The 22,846-nt window shown below is 41.8% G+C and overlaps 1 protein-coding gene across 2 annotated transcripts in view; it reads left to right on the forward strand.

Annotated features, from left to right (window-relative positions):
* pacsin3 (protein kinase C and casein kinase substrate in neurons 3) overlaps positions 1-22,846 on the forward strand; it is a 110,387-nt gene that overhangs the window by 41,705 nt on the left and 45,836 nt on the right. Inside the window, exons 2-6 of one of the 2 annotated variants that reach the window (XM_061814180.1) lie at positions 11,259-11,371; positions 11,492-11,727; positions 11,816-11,971; positions 13,880-14,055; positions 20,620-20,740. In XM_061814180.1, the coding sequence (XP_061670164.1) occupies positions 11,533-11,727; positions 11,816-11,971; positions 13,880-14,055; positions 20,620-20,740 (648 nt within the window). In that variant the 5' untranslated portion in view covers positions 11,259-11,371; positions 11,492-11,532. The remainder of the gene's footprint in view (positions 1-11,258; positions 11,372-11,491; positions 11,728-11,815; positions 11,972-13,879; positions 14,056-20,619; positions 20,741-22,846) is intronic. The other variant, XM_061814179.1, reaches the window with a different exon arrangement.

A 22,846-nucleotide genomic window follows, 5' to 3' on the forward strand; every position in this document is an offset into this window, starting at 1 on the left:
ATGTATGGAAAAAAATGAGACTACAGGGTTCCCTCACGACTTCGGGCTTCACTTTTTGCGGCTTCAGTGCTTCACCCCCCCAAAAAAATGATTAAAAATAAACTTGGGAAACAGCCAGATTGGCATAATGCGGGAAGACTCGTTGATACAAGTCGCATTATTGAGCGCATGTGTGGATTTATCTCATGAGCTGATTGGCTGCGCATCATCGAAGCCTCACCCAGCAACCTCTGTTTCACCATTTCCTTTGTTCTTCCTTTCCACCATGTTCGTCTACGGTGTTGACTGCGCAATATCCTATGGTTTTTACAATGCCGCCAAAGCGCTGTGCTGATGCAAAAGTTTCCTCTGAAGTGCCCAAGAGGAAGAAGAAGATGATGGCAATCAGCGAAAAAGTCAAACTTTTGGATTGATCAAACATGGCAGAAGTTACACTTTTGTGGCACACCATTATGGCATGAATGAATCCATGGTGCGCGACATAAAATCCGTCAACCCACTTCAATAACTTTAAATGAGGAAGTGAAACGTGTGGTGACTGCGAAATAACAGGATTGTTCAAATGAAGCTGTGTTACCTTTTTGGATGCCAGATTGCAGAAAAATGGCCTAGTGACAACGATGAAGAGGAAGATGATGACGATCAGCGAAAAAGTGTCTAATGTGGCAGAGAAATATGTTAGAAAAGTACAGGACATGTATGAGGGCAGCAGAACAGTGGTGTGGTGTGCCACAGGTGTGACAGAAGAATTTAAGGTGGAGGTGAGACTGCATCAGGGATCAGGTCTGAGCCACTTCCTGTTTGCTATGGTGATGGATGGGCTGACAGATGAGGTTAGACTGAAATCCCCTTGGACCACGATGTTCGCAGATGACATTGTGATGTGCAGTGAAAGCAGGGAGCAAATGGAGGAACAATTAGAAAAGGTGGAAGCATGTACCGGAAAGGAGAGGAATGAAGATTAGCCAAAGTAAAACAGAATACATGTGCGTGAATGAGAGGGGTGCGTGACGCTCCAGGGAGAAGAGATTGTGAGGGTGGACGATTTCAAATACTTGGGGTCAACAATGCAGAGCAATGGTCAGTGTGGTAAGAAAGTGAAAAAACAAGTCCAAGCAAGCTGGAACAGCTGACAGAAAGTGTTTGGTATGTTATGTGAAATAAGAGATGAAGGGCAACGTTTATAAAAGAGTGGTGAGCCCAGCCATGATTTACGGAATAGAGACAATGGCATTGAAGAGACAACAGGAAGCAGAGCTGGAGGTGTCAGAAATTAAGATGTTGAAGTTCTCTCCAGGAGTGAGTAGGTTGGATAGGATTAGAAATAAACTCATTAGAGGGACAGCCAAAGTTGGATGTCTTGGAGACAAGGTTTGAGACAGCAGACTTCAATGGTTTGGACTTGTCCAGAGGCGAGAGAATGAGTTTATTGGGTGAAGGGTGATGATGATGGAGCTGCCAGGCAAAAGCGTAAGAGGAAGACCACTGAGAAGGTTGATGGATATTGTGAGGGAAGACGTGAGGGCAATTGGTGTTAGAGAGAAAGCTGGAGGAGATAGGCTTTCATGTAAAAAGATAATGTGCTTTGGCAGCAGCCTAAGAAAGAAAGAAAGAAAGACAGAAAGAGAGAGAGAGAGCTTCAACAAGTAGTGTCCTCAGCGTTACTAACTATAAAGTTTTTTTGGAATGTGTTGCTTCCAAGTTAATCATTATTTTCTAAAATGTTTTATTAAGATAATTAAATTTATCAGTTTGAACATTAAATATGGTCTTTGAAAGGTTTTCAATTCATATAGGTTGAATATTATTATTTTTTTCTTCAACACAACGTCCCAACTTAATTGGAATTGGGGTTGCCGAAGCACTGTGTTTTTTATTTTTTTGGGACAATAATACATGTTTTTCACACCTGGATTTGGGGATATTCTGACATTCCTCCATGATCCTCTCTAGTTTTTTGCACCACAATTATAAATAGTAAACATGCAGTACCACAGTTCCTGTCTTGTTACTCTCTAGATCCACAAAAACACATTGTGGCTCCTTCTGACCTTCTCTGTAATTTTCCACTAGCATCCTCAAGGCAAACAATGCATCTGTGGTACTCTTGATAGGCATGAAACCATACTGTTCTTCGCAGATATTTACTTCTGTCCTGAGTCTATCCTCCACTACTCTTTCCCATAACTTCATTGTGTGGCTCATCAATTTCTTTTCTCTACAGTTACCACAGCTCTGCACATCGCCTTGTTCTTAAAAATGGGAATTTGCACAATTTTCCTCCATTCTTCAGGCATCTTCTCACCTACTGGCATTTTGTTGAATAAGTTGGCAAAAACTCCACAGGCACCTCACTGAATTGCGTACATACCTCCACAGGTGTGTCATAAGGCCCAACTGTCCTTCCAATTGTTCAGTGCCTTTCTAACTTCCCCCTTACTAATTATTGCCACTTCCTGGTCATTCATGCTTGCCTCTTCTACTCTTCCTTCTCTCTCACTTTCTTCATTCATCAACTTCTCAAAGTATTCTTTCCATCCATTTAGCACACTACTGTCACCAGTCAAAACATTTCCATCTCTATCCTTAACCCTTGAAAACACTGTAATTAAGGGCCCACTGTAGAAACACAATGCACCAGAGTTACTCTTTTTCTGCTTAAAGCCCAACATCCCACGTGTCTGCATTTAATGCATTGTTTTTTTTGTAAAAGCCCACTGCGTCATATGTGACACATTTACTGAACCTCTTCTTCTTTTACTTTCGGCTTGTCCCGTGAGGGGTCGTCATAGCATGTAATCTTTTTCCATCTAAGCCTATCTCCTGCATCTTCCTCTCAAACACCAACTTCCCTCATGTCTTCCCTCATGACATCCATCAACCTTCTTTGGTCTTCCTCTCACTCTTATACCTGGCAGCTCCATCCTCAGAACTTTTCAACCAATATACTCACTCTTTCGCCTCTGGACATGTCCAAACCATCGAAGTCTGCCCTCTCGAACCTTGTCTCCAAAACATCCAACTTTGGCTGTCCCCCTAATGAGCTCATTGCTAATCCAATCCAACTTGATCACTCCTTGCGAGAACCTCAACATCTTTTTTCTGCTACCTCCAGTTCTGCTTGCCGTTGTTTAGTGCCACCGTCTCTAATCCGTACATCATGGCCGGGTTAACCACAGTTTTATAAACTTTGCCCTTCATCCTAGCAGAGACTCTTATGTCATATAACACACCACACACCTCCGGCCAGGTGTTCCAGCCTGCTTGGACCTGTTTCTTCACTTCCTGACAACACTCACCATTGCTCTGGATTGTTGACCCCAATTATTTGAAGTCATCCACTCTCGCTATCTCTTCTCCCTAGAGCCTCACCCTCCACCTCCACCTCTCCATTCACACACATATTCTGTTTTACTTTGGCTAATCTTCATTCAGTCATCTGTCAGACGACCCATGACTACAGGAAGGGGTTCAGAGCTGATCCCTGATTCGGTCCCACCTCCACCCTAAATTCTTCTGTCACACCTACGGCACTCCTCACCACTGTTCTGATGCAATCATACATGTCTTGGACTATTCTGACATATTTCTCCTTCACACCAGACTTACGCATGCAGTACCACAGTTCCTCTCCTGGTATTCTGTCATAAACATTTTCTCGATCCTCTTCTATCCTTGCTTCTAATTATAATTCTTTGAATTTTCTTCATTCATCAACTTCTCAAAGTATTCTTTCCATCTATTTAGGACACAACTGTCAACATATTTCCATTGCTATCCTTTATCACCCTAACCTGCAGCATATCCTTCCCATCTCTATCCCTCTGCCTGGCCAACCTGTAGAGATCCTTTTCTCCTTTTGTCGTGTCCAACCTGGTGTACATATCATATGCCTCTTGTTTAGCCCCGCCCACCTCTTCCTTTGCCCTACGTCGCATCTCAATGTATTCTTTTCGCCTCTCCTCAGTCCTCTCAGTGTGCCACTTCTTCTTCCCGAATCACTTTCCCCGTGTGACTTCCTGTATTTTGGGGTTCCGCAACTAAGTCTCCTTGTCCCCTTTCCTACCAGAAAACACACCAAGTACTCTCCTGCCCGTCTCTCTGACCACCTTGGGTATAGTTGTTCAGTTTTCTGCGAGCTCCTCCTGAACCTGTCTCACCTCTTTCTGAAGGGCCACACAACATTCTTATTTCTCAGCTTCTACCACATGGTTCTCTGCTCTTTCTTTTTCTTCTTTATCTTCCTACCCACCACCAGAGTCATCCTACACAACACCATCCTTTGCTGTCAAGCTACACTCTCCCCTACCACTACCTTACAGTAACCTACTTTGGATTACATCGTCTGCACAAAATATAATCCACCCATGTGGTTCTACCTCTGCTCTTGTAGGTCACTCTATGTTCCTGCCTCTTCTGGAAAAAAGTGTCCACTACAGCCATTTCCATCATTTTTGCAAAGTCCACCACTATCTTCCCTCAAAGTTGCTGTACTTACCCATCACTTCTTCATCCCCCCCGTTTACTTCACCAATATGTCCATACAGTGTGCAGCAATCAGAACTCTCTCTCTCTGTCTGGGATGCTTAGAAGTACTTCATCTAGGTCCTACCAGAATTTCTCTTTCAACTTTTGGTCACATCCTACCTGTGGTATAGCCACTAATCACATTATTCATAACACCCTCAATTTCACATTTCAGCCTCATCACTCGATCTGATATTCTTTTCACCTCCAAGACATTCTCAGCCAGGTCTTCCTTTAAAATAACCCCGACTTCATTTCTCTTCCTGTCTACTCCATGGTAAAATAATGTAACCCTGCTCCTAAACTTGTAGCCTTACTACCTTTCTGCCTGCTCTCTTGGATGCACCGTATATCAATGTTTCTCCTAATCATCATGTCAACTTAACTCCTGAGCTTTTCGTGTCATAGTCCCATCATTCAAAAGGCCTTACACTCAGTTGTAGGCTATCTGCAATCTTCTTCTTCTGCTCACGAATCCGGTTTCCTCCTTTTCTTTGTCATTGACCTGCAGTAGCTGAATATCTACCGATGCTTTGCAGGTTTAACGGTGCCGGGGGCGGGACGGTATGGTCTTCATTAGATGAATGCTCATATTTGTTTGGCGTAGTTTTACGCTGGATGCCCTTCCTGACGCAACCCTCTGCATTTTTCCGGGCTTGGGAGCCGCGTACAGACTACTCTGGCTTGTGCCCCCATAGGGCTGCATTTATCTAAACCAGAAGTAAATTCATAAATCTTTTGAAATGTGCTGTTTTTCTCTTCTTTTGATTCTTATTGATTAATTTAGTTAGTACCTACATTTTTAAAAAGAGGATTTGGATGTCTTGGGTTCTCTCGGGTTAATTACCCTGACCTGCTGCACATCCTGCCCATCTCGATCTCTCTGTCTGGCCAACCTGTAGAGATCCTTTTCTCCTTCTTTCGTGTCCAACCTGTACATGTCATCATATGCTACTTGTTTAGCCTTCTCCACCTCTACCTTTGCCCTGTGTCCCATCTCAATGTATTCCTTTCACCTCTCCTTAGTCCTGTGTCCAACGTCTTCGCTCACCTCCATCCTTGTATGACTTCCTGTATTTTGGGGTTCTACCACCAAGTCTCCTCCTCCCGTTTCCTACTAGAAGGCACGCCATGTACTTTCCTATCTGTCTCTCTGATCACCTTGGCTATAGTCATCCAGTCTTCCGGAAGCTCCTGTCCATTGAGAACCTGTCTCACCTCTTTTTGAAAGGCTGCACAACATTTTTCCTTTCTCAGCTTCCACCACATTCTTCTCTGCTCTACCTTTGTCTTCCTACCCACCACCAGTCACCCACATTCGAAAAATGTACGGGTGTGGTCAGTCATGCCTGCAGATATAAAGTTACGGGTGTGGTCCACCAGTCATGCCCGCAGACATAAAATTGCAGGTGTAATTCGGGATGGAATCTCAAGACCTGAAAATAACTTACTGAGTTGTCATACCCGAGTATATAGTTGTTACCTAATACCATAATCATAACTTTTTGACACTACACAGAGACAGACATTTTTAGAAAGCTCAATAAACATTCAACTTTCTACTTTGGCTTCAGACCAGACCTTTTTTACTCAAAAAAGAGAAAACCTCATCCAGTTTCACGTTTTCTTCGATTATTCACATTACCCCCGGCATTCATTAAAGCAATAGCACTTCTTTTTTTTTTTTTTTTTTTTTTTTACTTTTACCATTATTATCGAAAGTAAACACAACAGCATGTCCAACTCTCTTTGCTCTTCGTTGCCCAGAGTGTGTTGCTAACTAAAGCGCTGGTGATGTTTGTAATTATTATTGTACCCCTTTAACAGCCGGAGGGGGGCAAGTAAATGAGCAGGAGATCGTGTGGTTCTGTGTTAAAAAAAAAAAGAGAGGTCAGGCTGTGGTTCACTGCACTGGATCGGTTTTCATGTGCACCGAGAACGTCTATGTATTTCTACTCGTAACAAATATTACGTGCGTGATTTTTTTTGTGCTTGACTGTACAGATTTGCGAGTGCGATGGCGCGCGGATGCGATTGCACCCGTCAAATCACAGTGACTGGACCACTATCCTATGCTGTCGAGCTACACTCTCCCCTACCACTACCTTACAGTCAGTAACCTCTTTCAGATTACATCGTCTGCACAAAATATAATCCACCTGCGTGCTTCCACCTCCGCTCTTGTAGGTGAGTCTATGTTCCTGCCTCTTCTGGAAATAGTGTTCGCTACAGGCATTTCCATTCTTTTTGCAAGGTCCACCACCATCTGTCCCTCAAAGTTCCTTTCCTGGATGCCGTACCTACCCATCACTTCTTCGCCCCATTTTCCTTCACCAATATGTCCACTACAATCTGCACCAATCACAACTCTCTCTCTGTCTGGGATGCTCAGAACTACGTCATGTAGTTCCTTCCAGAATTTGTCTTTCACCTCTGGGTCACATCCTACCTGTGGGGCATAGCCGTAATCACATTATACATAACACCGTCAATTTAAAATTTTAGCCTAATCATTCGATCTGATCCTCTTTTTACCTCCAACACATTTTTGTCCCAGCTCTTCCTTTAAAATAACCCCTACTCCATTTCTCTTCCCATCTACACCATGGTAAAATATTTTAAACATTGCTCCTAAATTGTAATCATAGGTGGCTCCATCTGTCATGGCATTGGTTGTGTTTGTTTTTGTTTTTTTGTTTTCCCGTGTTGCATGTTATTCATGGCTTCTGTTCTAATTTATTGTATCCACTTGGTCTCGTCAACCTGCTACATTGTTTTAGCCCCTCAGCTCCGTTTAGCAACTTGTATATGGTCTGTTTAGTTTCATGGTTCCTTTTAGTTCTTGTCGGTTCATTGCCATTGTCATTGTCAGGTGCCAGGTTCTCTGTTTTGTCATGGTTTGTTCCCGATTTAAGGTTTGTTCAAGTGTTTCTTTATTTCTTTTATCTGTTGTGGTGGGTTGCCTCCCTGCTTCCCTGTTCTTTGGTACTCCTTGTTTTTGCCTCACCTTACTTACATTCAAAAACCCTAACCGTGACACCATCACTTCATGTTTAAAAACTCCAACCACTTAAATCACAATTTCTGAGGACAGAGCACCCAACATTTAAACTAGTTTAAGGGAGGTGATATGCATGCAGTAGGCCTAACCATCATTGTGCGGTGAACAACACTAGTTACCTCAAAGTAGTGCTACGTCGGCTCCAATGATAAAAGGATGAGGAAATCAGAAATCGGAAAGCAAATTCATTTGTACAGCGCATTTCATGATTAAAAAAAACGAGAAATAAAACATAAAAAATAATTAATAATTAATAATAATTAAGACAGCATACAGTGCAAGAAATATTTGAAGATAAAAATACTCGAAAAAGCACAATGTGTTGGCAACTTATTCCATTTGTGTGCAGCATGATCAGCAAACTAATTTTAATATTTAAAAATTGGTTTGATGATTTGAAACCTTTGTAGGTGATAAAGATGCAAAAAAAAACAAAAAAAATGAAATCAGGAGGCAAACACTTTTTCACAGCACTGTACCAAAATGCTGCTTCACCATGTTTGCTTTGGACTCTGTGCTCCACTAGTTGACCGAAGTCTGTTGATCACAGAACCCGACTGGATTTATATTCCATTAGCAGTTCTTTCATGTATTCAAGACTTTCCATCCATCCATCCATTTTCTGAGCTGCTTATCCTCACAAGGGTTGTCCGGAGAAAACCCACGCAGGAACAGAGAGATGTGCAAACTCCACACAGGCGGGGCCAGGATTGAACCCGGGTCTTCAGAACTGTAAACCCAACGTTTGACAGATGTGCTGCCATGCCGCAGACCAGGGGTGGAACTTTAAAATTTATTATAAAGCTGACTGGAAGCCAGTGTATTTATAGACAGTGTTTTATTGAAAGGATCGGTGCTGGTCGCCGCTCAGGAGACAAAGATGACACTCAACAAAAGACCAACGTTCCCAAATGCTATTTAGCCTCAATAACTGGCATATTTATTTCGACCAAATGCAAATTCTCAAAACACGGTTGACATTGCGTGAAATCAATCATATGAGCCCCTTACTTATGCCGAGAAGGTGGAGAGCCGTCACCCAGGTAGAGGTCCGCTTTGTCAACCAGCTGGGCGTTCGTACGAAACCCGCAGCAGACTCTACCTGTTTGTGCTCTGCATCTCTCTATTATACTTTTCAGTTGCGTGCGAGAGAAAGGGCGGGTGGCCTACCCGTCCCACCTGGCGCCGCAACAATTGTAGCCAATTTACATTTGACACCTAAGTGTGTCCTTCAGGCTCTGAGAAACATAACAATCAAGATATCCCACAACAATGGTCGTCTTTGAACCAGATAACAAGTGAGTGTGAAACTGTCTAGACGTCTTGACTAGAAAAACAAGTGAGATAACAGTCAAGATATCCCACAACAATGTTGTGTTTGAACCAGATAAAACAAGTGAGATACAATACAATGTTGTCTTTGAACCAGATAAAACAAGTGAGATACAATACATTCGGGTATTCAACGGTTATGTGAAGCATCACTAATTAACACTCCTTTCAGACAGATTAATAGAACACCAATGATTCGGAATTGTTTTTCAATTTTTAAGGATCATGAGTCCAGGTAATTACTGATAGTGATCTCTTTTCTTTATTTCTAAAAACAATTACCTCAGTTTTATTGTGGTTTAGGTGAAGAAAAAAATACTTAACTTCATCCAGTTATCTGCTTTAGACAATTACACAACAACTCAATTAACTGTAGTCATCTCAAGACACTGCTAAATATAACTCATCTGCATTGCTATGATCGTCAAAATTAAAGTTCTGAAGAATTTTACCCAAGGGTACCATATACGGGCTGAAGGTCCAAGAACTGATCCTTGAGGGACCCCATAGGTCATTGCCATTTGTTGATATTGAAGACTTCCATTGTTTACAAAATATCTCATTTCCTCCAGGTAGGACCTGAATGATAGACCTCATTTAACGACTGTTCTATTTAGTCCTACTCACATTTCCAACCAGTAGATTATAATGCACTGTACTGCTGAACGTATATTATTATCTAATATATCAAAAGCCGCACTGAGATCCAACAATACCAAAATTAACACCTTTCCTTTGTCAGTATTCAACGTTATATCATTTACCACTTTGATAAGAGCAGATTCTGTACTGTGATAAGTTCGACAACCTGATTGAAATTTGTCAAAAAGTCAATTTAAATTCAGGAAATTTCTGAGCTGATTGAAAGTAAGTTTCTCAACAATCTTGAGAATGAAAGGGAGATTCGAAATGCGTCTATTGCTTGGTAACATGGAACTTACCAAAGTTTTTTGTTTTTTTTTTTGTTAAAGAAAAGGCTTAATTGTAGCTACTTTAAGAGCTTGAGTAAACTCCCCAGACTGAAGTCAGCAATTGATTATCTGCTGCTAATCAGCTAGCACAGACTTCACCATGGTTTTGAAAAGGTCAGATGGTATTGAGTCAAGACAGCTGGTTGATGGTTTCAGCTGCAGAAGTGCTTTCTCCAATTTTTTCATTTTTTTTTTTGGTCGACTGTATCACATTGTGACGTGTTAATATATTTTTTTTCCTGGGTGGCTTCAAATGTCATAACATTTTATCATTTTGTTCATTTGTGCTGATATTTAAAATAAATGAGCAAATTCATTTCATTTATCACCTTGCGGAAGTCTGATTCGTGGACTGTGAGCTTGTCAACTAGAGGAAAAAAAGGAAAGAGGAACTAAGCCAAGATTTGAAGTCTCCCCAGAAAGCTCTGTCGGCATACTCATTGACTCTGGCCCCTTACCTGAAATCGGCATTGAAGAGAGGTTTAGCAGCTTATTCTCGCTTTAGTAGTGGCTGGCTACCTTCTGTAGCAAACAAGTACTGCAGTTTGTAGATGCAGTAACTGGACTTTTTTGTGCAAACCAGCTTGATGAGGAAATACAGCTTTCACCTTAACAGCATATATGCGATCACTCTTTTGAGAAACATGGGTTACGTTCCATGACAATACACACTAGATCAAGCCAGGACCCATCATTAGAACACTGGGGTTGGAGTTTCATACCTCTTGCTTTGAAGTGATCTCCTGATTCACTTTTGGTTTCAAGGGCTATACACCCCTTTGTCTAAGACCTACCCCTCCACCTTACAGAAATTTGGGACACCCTTCTTTCTCGTGCACACGCAAAATCAAGGGTGAAGGTGTAAAATTGGGATTTGGCCCTCAGGCTCTTTGTCACGAGGCTTTGTTGTTGCGGTCTGAGGGCTCCCTCGTGCTAAAAAGTCTCCTTGTGATGACTGTGCATGCGTTACTAACAGGGGAGCTCTGGGTATGTAGCAGACGCTTACTGGGAAATCCTCCGGTCTTACAGTTCCTATTCTTCTACATAGAGGGAGTTAACATATGTTATATCGTAACCCTAATCTAACCTTAAAACAAAAGTTGATAAAAAGATATACACATATGTACGTTCGCTGTGTTCATCTAAGACGTCCATAGCGAACATGAACACTCGGTGACAAGTTGTGAAATGGCACATGTTGAAGCATGGATGGGGATGTTTCAGACAGGCCGGAAGTTTTCAATATATACGCGGATGTGTATTAATATACACCCATGCGCATTGATCACAAAGACTTTTCAGGGAGTGCTCAGACCGTCACACCAGACAAAGTTTTCCATTGACTGTTTTATATTTATACCCCAAAGGCTTTTCATTCAAATTGGCTGTAATCAAGACTACTACTCCCTTGGCACTGGCCAGTGATAGACTGCATTCAGACAAGTCGGCGCTGTAGTGACAGAACTCTGTCATAAACCCGGTAATTACATATTTTCTGTATGACAGGACTTCGACACTTTTACCAACATCAAAGTTTTTATTATTTGTCTGTTACTCAATTGAGCAGGAATAATTGTCTTTCCTTGTAATTATTACTCAGGGCCTCAGTATGGTACACTAGAGAAGGCGTGGCATGCATTTATGCAAGCAGCAGATCGGCTCAGTGAAGTGCATCAGGAACTCCGTGACCGGCTAATGGCAGAAGACAGTGAGAAGGTGCGAAATTGGCAGAAAGAAGCCTTTCACAAGCAGATGATTGGAGGTTTCACAGAGACAAAGGAGGCTGATGAGGGCTTCAGGAAAGCACAGAAACCCTGGGTCCGCAAATTAAAAGAGGTTTAATACTTTTTTTAATCCTTCCATGGTGACTTTCACTATATGGAAGGTTAGAGTGCAATGAATGTGCATTTGTTTTTGTCTCTAGCTGGATTCAAGTAAGAAGAGCTACCATCAGGCCAGAAAAGAGGAGTGGTCAGCTATTAACAGGGAAACACATGCTAAGGCTGACCCATCCAAGTCTCAAGAGGAAGTCTGCAAATATTCGGCCCGTGTGGAGCGCTGCAACCAGGAGGCTGAAAAAGTATGATGCAAACATACACTCACATACTTACTATGATATTCTGGATCAAGAAACTCAACCTTCAACTAAATCTTTAGCTGCAGTGTTGGAAATCTGAATAGATAACAGCTGCACGTGGACACGCGCACATTTAGGGCTCTTTATCTAGTGTGTGCGTGCATGTGTATGTGTGTGCGTGTGTCTGTGTGTCAGGGAGTCAAAAAAAACCTATATCCATGTTTTGTGATCTTGAAACATGACCTGATTTTTTTCCTGTTGTCCTACTCTCCTATTGGCAAAATGCTCCAGGTCATGAAGAGGGAAGTGATCAACGAAACAAAGTAAAATCCTTTGACAAATTCAAGATCAGTCAGTTCAATGATTTCTGAGGAAGCCAATAACTTTTTAACATAAGCCAAGCATGCTGATTCCAGAAAAAGTGAGATAACATGACAAAAAGGAAAATAGTTGGAAAAACAATCTGAACCTGGGATGACATAATTTAACAGGCAATGTATGTACTTATGTCTTCCTGCAACACCTCTGTGCTAATCTATTCCAGACAGTATGCTCTTTTACCAAAATTATATTTCGCAGTTAAAATATTTATTGTAAATTGACTAGTTTTCTTAGATAAACTAACTCACAAAATAAAATGCTTTGGGTTCCTGAACAGGAACTAAAATAATTTTTGTGGTTGAATGTTTTACTTCATTTCTCATTTAGACATCCAGTGACTGGCTGAGATTTTTGCACAGTTGGGTAAATTAAATTTTGATCTCCTCATTTCCATTGAAAGTAGTAAAGTGTCAAGCCCTCACTGGAATTAAAAAAGTTATATTAAAGCACTTCATGATGCTGGATGGTGTATTCTTTTTTATGACAGATCTCTTTAATATACTTAGCACTGTATTCACACTATAATGCAGGGGCAGGGTTTAAATTATTTTATTTACATTGTGTCTTTGTGGATCTAGAGAAAGTCCATGACAGAGTACCAAGAGATGCGTAGGTCTGGTGTGGTGGAGAAATATATTAGAATAGTCCAGGACATGTATTAGAGCAGCAGAACAGTGGTGAGGTGTGCCGTAGGTGTGACAGAAGAATTTAAGGTGGACGTGGGACTGCATCAGGGATCAGTTTTGAGTCCCTTCCTGTCTGCTGTGGTAATGGATAGGCTGACAGATGAGGTTAGACTGCAATCCTCTTTGACCATGATGTTCGCAGATGACATTGTGAGCTGCAGTGAAAGCAGGGAGCAGGTGGAGGAACAATTACAAATATGGAGGGATGCACTGGAAAGGAGAGGAATGAAGATTAGCCCAAGTAAAACAGAATATATGTGGATGAATGAGAGGGGTGGAGGGCGAAAAGAGATTGCGAGGGTTGATGACTTCAAATACTTTGGGTCAACAATCCAGAACAATGATGAGTGTGGTAAGAAAGTGAAGAAATGGATCCAAGCAGGTTGGAAAAGATGGCAGAAAGTGTCTGGTGTGTTATGTGTCAGAAGAGTTAGGATGAAGGGAAAATTATATAAAACGGTGGTTAGGCCAGCAACGATGTACTGAAGCAACAACAGGAAACAGAGCTCGAGGTGGCAGAAATGAAGATGGTGAGGTTCTCTCTAGGAGTGAGCAGGTTGGATTGGATTCGAAATGAACTCATTAGAGGGACAGCCAAAGTTTGATATTTCAGACAAGGTTCGAGAGAGCAGATTTGTCCAGACATGTCCAGAGGATGGAGCTGCCAGGCAAAAGAGCTGGAGGAAGACCAAAGAGAAGGTTGTGTGGGAAGACATGAGGGCAGTGGGTGGAAAAGAGGAAGGATTTGTTTTAAAAGTATTACTTTTCCTACACAGGTAAGTACTGTGTGTGCTGTAATGAAGTTCAATATGTAAATCAATACATCATAGCATCTATTTTGCAGGCAAAAGTCCGCTATGAAAAGGCCTTAGAAGAACTGAACCGGTGTAACCCTCGCTACATGGAGGATATGGAACAGGTGTTTGACTTCACCCAGGAAGCTGAGCGCAGGAGGTTGTGCTTATTTAAAGAGGTCCTGCTGGATATCCACACACACCTTGACCTGTCTAGCAAAGAAGGGTAGGCAACAGAAACATGAAAGGAAATGGGATATAAAATGTATACATATGTTCCGACATCTTTTTTTTCACAATTACATTTTCCTTACATTACATTTAGAAAAATGTGAACAAATAAGCACTCTCTTGGTCATTTGTGGCCTCCAAGACGATTTTTGTGACCCCCACATTAATATGAAAGTTTAATGTTTGTGTGGCCCTAGTGTTTTTTTTTTTTTTTTTTTTAATGAATGGCACTTTCACAGTGTTGTGTGCGGAGTTGATGAACCTACCGATCACGGTGGTGTATATGGCTGTCAAGTGAGTGACATGGATACAAGCAGAGAAACATTCTCATTGGAGATCACGGCTTGATGAAGCCATGATCTCCAACCCTCCCTGGAATGTTCACAGCTGTGTAAACTGGGTGGGATGAAATACATAACCTCCAAATCTAAGGCCATTATCCCGAGTGGGGAAACGTGTGATCTCTTCAGGTCAGGGAAGAGATCCTGCCCCAAGTGAAGGAGTTCAAGTATTTCTTGGTCTTGTTAATGAATGAGTGAAGACTGGAGTGAGAGAGAGTGAGATCTACTTGTGGGTCAGTGCAGGATCTGCAGTAATACGGATTCTGTATCAGTCTGTTGTCATGAAGAAGGAGCTGAGCCAAAAGGCAGAGCTATCAAATTTACCGGTTGATCTATGTTCCTACGAGAGACTGGCTGATATGGGATTTTTAGGACCAATAATGAGTATTAGTAGTTACAGGATGGAGCATGTATGAGAGCAGCAGAACAGTGGTGAGATGTGCTGTATGTGTGACGGAATAATTTAAGGTGGAGGTGGGACTGCGTCAGGGATCAGCTCTTGAGTCCCTTTCTCTTTTGTGTGGTAATGGCTGACAGATGAGGTTAGACTTGAATCCCCTTGAACCATGATGTTCCCAGAAGACAATGTGAGCTGCAGTGGAAGCAGGGAGAAGGCGGTGGAACAATTCGAAAGATGGAGGCATGCACTGGAAAGGAGAGGAATGAAGATTAGCTGAAGTGAAACAGAATATAGCTGCATGAATGCGAGGGGGCAGAATGATGAGAGAGAGAGCGCCAAAGTGGACGATTTCAAATTCTTTGGGTCAACAATCTAGAGCATGGTGAGTGTGGTAAGGAAGTGAAGAAACGGGACCAAGCAGGTTGGAACAGCTGGCTGAAGGTATCTGATGTGTTACAGTATGTGAGAGAAAACTCACTGCTTGGATGAAGGGCAAAGTTAACAAAACAATGCTAAGGCCAGCCATGATGTTCAGATTAGAGACTGTGACAACTGAAAGGATAACAGGAAGCAGAGCTAGAGGTGGCAGAAATGAAGATGTTGAAGTTCTCTCTAGAAGTGAGCAGGTTGCATAAGATTAGAAATGAACTCATTTGAGGGACAGCCAAAGTTGGATGTTTTGGATCCAAGGTATGAGAGACCAGACTTCAATGGTTGGACATGTCCAGAGGCAAGAGAGCGAGTATATCGGTAGAGGGGTGCTGAGCATGGAGCCCCTAGGCAAAAGAGCGAGAGGAAGACCAAAGAGAAGATTGATGGATGTTGTGAGGGACGACATGATGGCTGTGGATGTGAGAGAGGAAGATGCAAGAGATGGGTTTACATGGAAAAACAAGCCCAAAGGAAAAGAAGAAGACTGATTATTAGTAGTTAAGAAGGCTGAAGCCATAATTTGAAGTTAGTGTAAAAATTGGCATAAAATGAATACAAATACCTTTATTTAACCAAATAAAATACAAATATCTTGGTAAATGTGTTTCCCATGCTGACGGATGCTCTTCTCACCATGCTTATGTTGTGGCAAAATGTTTTTCTGACACTAGAAGCAAGGACGCACTCTTGTCTTTGTGGATTTTTATTACAAAAGGATGAACATTCTTTGCAAAGAGGGGAAAAGGTACAAGTCTTACGAGTTGTCAACCCTGACTAAAGTTCAGACAAAAAATCATTTCACTTTATTAAAGAGAACAACAAAACAAGACAGTTATCTATGTCCAGCTATAGAAGTTATTGTACACATGGATCCAGGAGGAACCTGATCACATGAGAAAAAGCCTAGCTGTGAGAACTAGAAGCCACAACAGGACAAAACCTGTGAAAATTGAAGATAGAACTAAGAGACTAATATTTGGTATGTATGTAAATGATTTTGACCAACTTATTCAATAGAATACTAGTGGGAGAGAAGATCCCAGAAGAATGGAGGAAAAGTGTGCTAGTCCCCATTTTTAAGAACAAATGTGATGTTCAGAACTGTGGAAACTACAGAGGAATAAAGAGGATGAGCCACACAATGATCTTATGGGATAGAGTAGTGAACGCTAGACTCAGGACAGAAGTAAGTATCTGTGAGCAACAGTATAGTTGCTCACAACCAGACCTCTAATAAGTGGTGGAAAATGGATGAATGATGTCCTGTTCAAACCATTATAGGATAGTTTCATGCCTAGAAAGCGTACCACAGATGCATTATTTGCCTTGAGGACGCTTGTAGAAAAGTACAGAGAAGGTCAGAAGGAGCTACATTGTATCTTTGTAGACCGAGAGAAAGCCTATGACAGGGTAGCAAGAGAGGAACTGTGGTACTGCATGCACAAGTCTGATGTGGCGGAGAAATATGTGAGAATTGTACAGGAAATGTATGAGGGTAGCAGAACAGGGGTGAGATGAGAGGTGTGTCAGAAGAATTTAAGGTAGAGGTGGGACTGCAGCAGGGTTCCGCGCTGAGGCCCTTCCTGTTTGTGGTAGTAATGGAGAGGCTGACAGACGAGGTTAGACTGGATTCCCCTTGGACCATTATGTTTGCAGATATTTTAATCTGCAGAGGAAGCAGGGAACAGGCGAAGGAACAGTTAGAAAGATGGAGGTACGCACTGGAAAAGAGAAGAATGAACATTAGCCGTAGTAAAAAAGAATATATATGCATGAATGAGAGGGGCGGAGGAGGAAGACTGAAGCTCCAGGGAGAAGAGATAGGAAAGGCCAAAGTTGGATGTTTTGGAGTCAAGGTGAGAGAGAACAGACTTTGATGGCTTGGACATGTTCAGAGGCGAGAGAGTGACTAGGTTGGGAGAAGGGTGCTGAGGATGGAGCTGCCAGGCAAAAGAGCGAGAGGAAGACAAAGAGATAAAACGGGAAAAACACAATAAAAATGACAAACAATATAAAAAAAGACAATTAAAACCGCATACAGTGCAAGTAATAGGACCAAAAAGTGGATATATTCTAAAAAGCATGAGAAAAAAGAAGAGTTTTCAACCTTGTAGCATTTTGTTTGCTTGTTATATGATATAATAATATAATATGATATTCATCCATTTTCTTTTCCGCTTATCCTCACAAGGGTCTCGGGGAGTGCTGGAGCCAATCCCAGCTGTCAACAGGCAGGAGGCGGGGTACAGCCTGAACTGGTTGCCAGCCAATCGCAGGACACATAGAGACAGACAACAGTCACACTTACAATCACACCTAGGGGCAATTTTAAGTGTCCAATTAATGTTGCATGTTTTTGGGATGTGGGAGGAAACCGGAGTGCCCGGAGGAAACCCACACAGACACGGGGAGAACATGCAAACTCCACACAGGCGGGTCCGGGATTGAACCCAGGACCTCAGAACTGTGAGGCCAACGCTTTACCAGCAGACCCACCGTGCTGTCATAATATAATATATAATAAATATATAATAGTCATCGTGTTATTTCCACCTGCGAGAGGATGCTTCGTGTCAAACCAAAAAGACTGTTTTCACCCCCCCCGCAGCGAGTCTCGCTTCCTTTGTGTCTGTGTGTGTGTGTGTGTCGTGTACTCACGTGTTATTCAGGGCACGTGCGTGTGTGCGTGTTTGATGTGCCTCCTTCCTCATTTTTGCAGTCCTTCACTCGCGTCCACATATCAAATACACCTTTTTTCACTTACTTTACCTTCGTTTGACTTACCATTATCATTTTTTTCAATGTTGGCATCGCCGTCACCGTCACGATCATTAAATGCGCAGTGCGCATTTCTTTGTTCACCTCTTTAAGTTCCATAAGCCCTTGTCTAATTGGTCCCTTACGTCTTTCATAGTCTTTTACATTTACATTTATATTTATATTATATTGACATCATCTCTGTCAATTTCCTATCACTTCATCGTCAGTTTGTCCCACTCGCAAATTTTACCCAAATTGTGCTTTTGCCATTATTTTAATGCTCGCTTCCTTTCTTTTTCGTGTTTCTTTTTGTCAACATTAGCCATCATTTGCCGTTCAATTTCAATGTACATTCCATCTTTAGTTGGATTATATCCAGCACATTCATGATCAAATTCACCATCCATGATTATTTATTTCATTTAGTGGTCACTCTTCTTCAACTAAACCCAACCAAATTCCTATCGTGCAACAAATTAGAAAGCCTATGCTATTTGTTTTTTTCATACGCCACCTTGCGATGTCCCAGGCTCAAACCAACGGCAAACCCTCTGTTTTTAAGGGATCCCATCCTCCTTAGGTGTAACGGGTAAACCTCACAGTGCAATTGTATATCTACAACATACGTCAGCTACGACTGGATATACAACTTCTCTTATTTCCTTCATCTCTTATTCTCTTATTCTCAATAACTCATGAGGCATGAACAATTTGATACCAATGACTTCTCAAATTTCGGCAGTTCAATATGCAGAATTCGACAGTAACAGACTTCTGCTTACCTTTGGTTTTGGTCGCGACCTGGAGAAGTCAGAGGTACAGACGACCACCCTCGACTTGTCGGTATAACACTCCTGTGTTTCTCATATGTCTCCAAAAATCTCATCTGTCGACAGCCAATGCCCATCTACCTCCCTCGACTTACGGTCGGGGTCACCAAGAAATTGTAGGGATTTGTGAGTTTGGACCCTACGGGTGTTCACGAATCGAGGAAGAGATGACCAATGATGAAAAAAAGTTAAGAGCAAATGGATTTATTACAAAGGAATGTGGAATACAGATGTCCAGGTCTTATCTAGGTATCTGCCGCACACGAGGTGTGTGTCTTCTGGCAGGATAGCCCAAAGAAGAAGACAAGAGCTGCCCGGTAACACAAGGGTTTTATATTTATATGTGTGGGTCCATGGTAAAAGTGACTGCATTGAGAAAGAGGAAAGAGGTTGTTCCCCAAAATCTCATAATCCATGGCCACAGTCATCCTCTCCTAAATACAGTGCAGTCGTCAGTGCAGAAAAACACTCCCAAAGCATGATGCTACCACCCACCTGCTTCACAGTAGGGATGGTGTTCTTGGGATGGAACTCATCATTCGTCTTCCTCCAAACATTGTTAGTGGAATTATGATCAAAAAGTTCAATTTTGGTTTCATCTGACCACAAAACTTTCTTCCATGAATCCTCTGTATCATCCAAATGTTCATTGGCAAACTTAAGACGGGCTTTGACTTGTGCTGGTTTAAGCAGGGGAACTTTCCGTGCCATGCAAAGCATGACATCTTAGTGTATTACCAACAGTCACCTTGGAAAAGGTAGTCCCAGCTCTTTTCAGGTCAATGACCAAATCCTGTCATGTAGTCGTGTGGTGGTTCCTCACCTTTCTAAGGATCATTGAGACCCCACGAGGTGATATCTTGTATAGGGCTCCACTTCGATTGAGATTGACTGTCATGTTTAGCTTTTTCCATTTTGTAATAATTGCTCCAACAGTGGACCTTTTTTCACCAAGCTAATTGGCAATGTCTCCGTAGCCCTTTCCAGCCGTGTGGCGTTGTACAATTTTGTCTCTTGTGTCTTTGGACAGCTCTTTGGTCTTGACCATGTTACAAGTTTGAGTATTACTGATTGTATGGTGTAGACAGGTGTCTTTATGCAGCTATCAACCTTTCACAGGTCCATCTGATTCAGGATAATACAAGGAGTGGAAGTAGACTTTTAAAGGTGGACTAACAGGTCTTTGAGGGTCAGAATTATAGCTGATAGACAGGTGTTCAAATACTTATTTGCAGCTGTATCACACAAATTGGTAGAAAATCATACATTGTAATTTCTGGATTTTTCGTTTTAGATGATCTCTCTCACAGTGCACTGACTTATTCTAGAAAACCCACTGCAGATAAGATTTTTCAACGCTTCAACAATTATTATCCTCAGTTCCCAAACATTTATTGAATGAAACAAATCATGAATAAAATCATGCATTGTGATTTCTAGATTTTTCTTTTTAGATTATCTCTCTCACAGTGGACATGCACATATGATGAAAATTTCAGACCCCTCCATTATTTCCAAGTGGGAGAACTAGCAATATAGCAGGGTGTTCAAATAATTATTTTCTTCACTGTACATACTCAGCCATTAAAGGAACTGAACTGCAAACAATAGTGGGATTAACTCAGTACCTAAACATGTCTTGTATGCGACTTAAAGTACCTTTTTGTTGAATGGAAAATACAGAATAAAAGGATTAAGTAAAATAGTCAAAATGCACTGATAATCCATCATTAAAAATCATCTATAAAAAATGTACACTGTGTAAATGAGTATTTACTTACCAACCTATTTCACAGGTTCCGAGAGCTGTACAGGGACTTGGGTCAGACCATCCGAGCAACTAATGAGATAGAAGATCTTCGATGGTGGAGAATCACCCATGGACCAGGCATGACCATGAACTGGCCACAGTATGAGGTAAGGATGTACAAAGAGCTCCACTCACACAGACATGCAAAGAAAATGTCAACAATATTAACATCCGGTCAACAAAATTGTGAAATAAATAATAGGTGAGCTCATTTATTTTCAAAATATTCATTCATTTCTCTTTTACCATTTTATTCTTACAAGCTAATGAATGATAGTTTATGTGTTCGCTTCAGACAAATTGAATATTAAATGAAGCTCATTTAATATTCAATTTGTCTCTGAAAGACCTGTTGTGTTGCTTAGTCCTGGGTGGGTCATTGGAATGGTGGTGGACAGTTCCATGCATGCAGAGTTTTTCCCTCAGATTTTCAATAGAAAGCTACTGAACTAACTACCGATTTTGGAGTTAGGTTTTCAGTCACAAATATTTACAAACTGCAGCCCAGATAAACTAATTTTAAAGATAAAACAAATGAAAGAAAATTGCAGCCTCAAACATAAAAGACTGAAATGAATCTACTCTTAATGAGTGAATACCTTAGCATACCCTAAGAGGTCATGTACAATTACTTCGTCTGTTTGACAGTTCCTTTTTTTCCCCTGTCTGTCCATACACAGTTTACCTTCTTTCGGCTTGTCCCGTCAGGGGTCGCCACAGCGTGTCATCTTAGATGAACGCATATTTGTTCAGCACAGTTTTTACGCCAGATACCCTTCCTGACGCAACCCCTCTGCATTTAGCCGGGGAGAGAAGCCTACAGCACCTGGTATTCCCGGGCAGTCTCCATCCAAGTACTAACCAGGGCCACACCAGCTTAGCTTCCGAGTGTGTGTGTGTGTGGTGTGTGTGTGTGTGTGAGTGTGTGAGTACATAAATTTTTCCTTGAGTGCAGGTTGGATAAGTTTTGACTTTTATTTATTAAATACAAGGACTTAAAAGGACACAATTTTATTTAAAATAAGCATCAACTAAGTATAAAATGCTTAAATGCTTCAAGAGTAGTGGAGGCTAGTCTCAGGACAGAAGTAAATATCTGCGAGCTACGGTATGGTTTCATGCCGAGAAAGACTACCACCGATGCATTATTTGCCATGAGGATGATCGTGGAAAAGTACAGAGAAGGTCAGAAGGAGCTACATTGTGTCTTTGTTGACCTAGAGAAAGCCTATGACAGGGTAGCAAGAGAGGAACTGTTGTACTGCATGCGCAAGTCCGGTGTGGCAGAGAAATATGTTAGAATAGTACCAGACATGTATGAGGGCAGCAGAACAGTGGTGAGGTGTGTCGTTGGTGTGTCAGAAGAATTTAAGGTAGAGGTGGAACTGCATCAGGGATCTGCGCTGAGCCCCTTCCTGTTTGCGGTAGTAATGGATAGGCTGACAGATGAGGTGAGTTTGGAATCCCCTTGGACTATGATGTTCGCAGATGATATTGTGATCTGCATTGAAAGCAGGGAGCAGGTGGAGGAACAATTAGAAAGATGGAGGCACACACTCGAAAGGAGAGGAATGAAGATTAGCTGAAGTAAAACAGAGTATATGTGCATGAATGAGAGAGGCGGAGGGGGAAGAGTGAAGCTCCAGATAGACGAGATAGCGAGGGTGGACGCCTTCAAATACTTGGGGTCAACAATACAGAGCAATGGTGAGTGTGATAAGGAAGTGAAGAAACAGGTCCCAGGGGGCTGGAACAGTTGGCAGAAGGTGTCTGGTGTTCTATGTGACAGAAGAGTCTCCACTAGGATGAAGGGCAAAGTTTATAAAACAGTGGTGAGGCCGGACATGATGTACGGATTTGAGACGGTGGCACTGAAGAAACAACAGGAAGCAGAACTTGAGGTAGCAGAAATGAAGATGTTGAGGTTCTCGGTCGGAGTGAGCTGCTTGGGTTGGATTATAAATGAGCTCAATAGAGGGACAGCCAAAGTTGGATGTTTGGAGACAAGGTTAGTGACAGCAGACTATGATGGTTTAGACATGTCCAGAGGGAAGAGAGTGACTATATTTGTAGAAGGGTGCTGAGGATGGAGCTGCCAGGCAAAAGAGCAAGAGAAAGACCAAACAAAAGGTTGATGGATGTTATGAGGGAGGACATGAAGACTGTGGGAGAGGAAGATGCACGAGATAGGCTTAGATGGAAAAAGATGACAT

This window comes from Syngnathoides biaculeatus, chromosome 3 (assembly GCF_019802595.1).
Source record: "Syngnathoides biaculeatus isolate LvHL_M chromosome 3, ASM1980259v1, whole genome shotgun sequence".
Taxonomy (NCBI): Eukaryota; Metazoa; Chordata; class Actinopteri; order Syngnathiformes; family Syngnathidae; genus Syngnathoides; species Syngnathoides biaculeatus.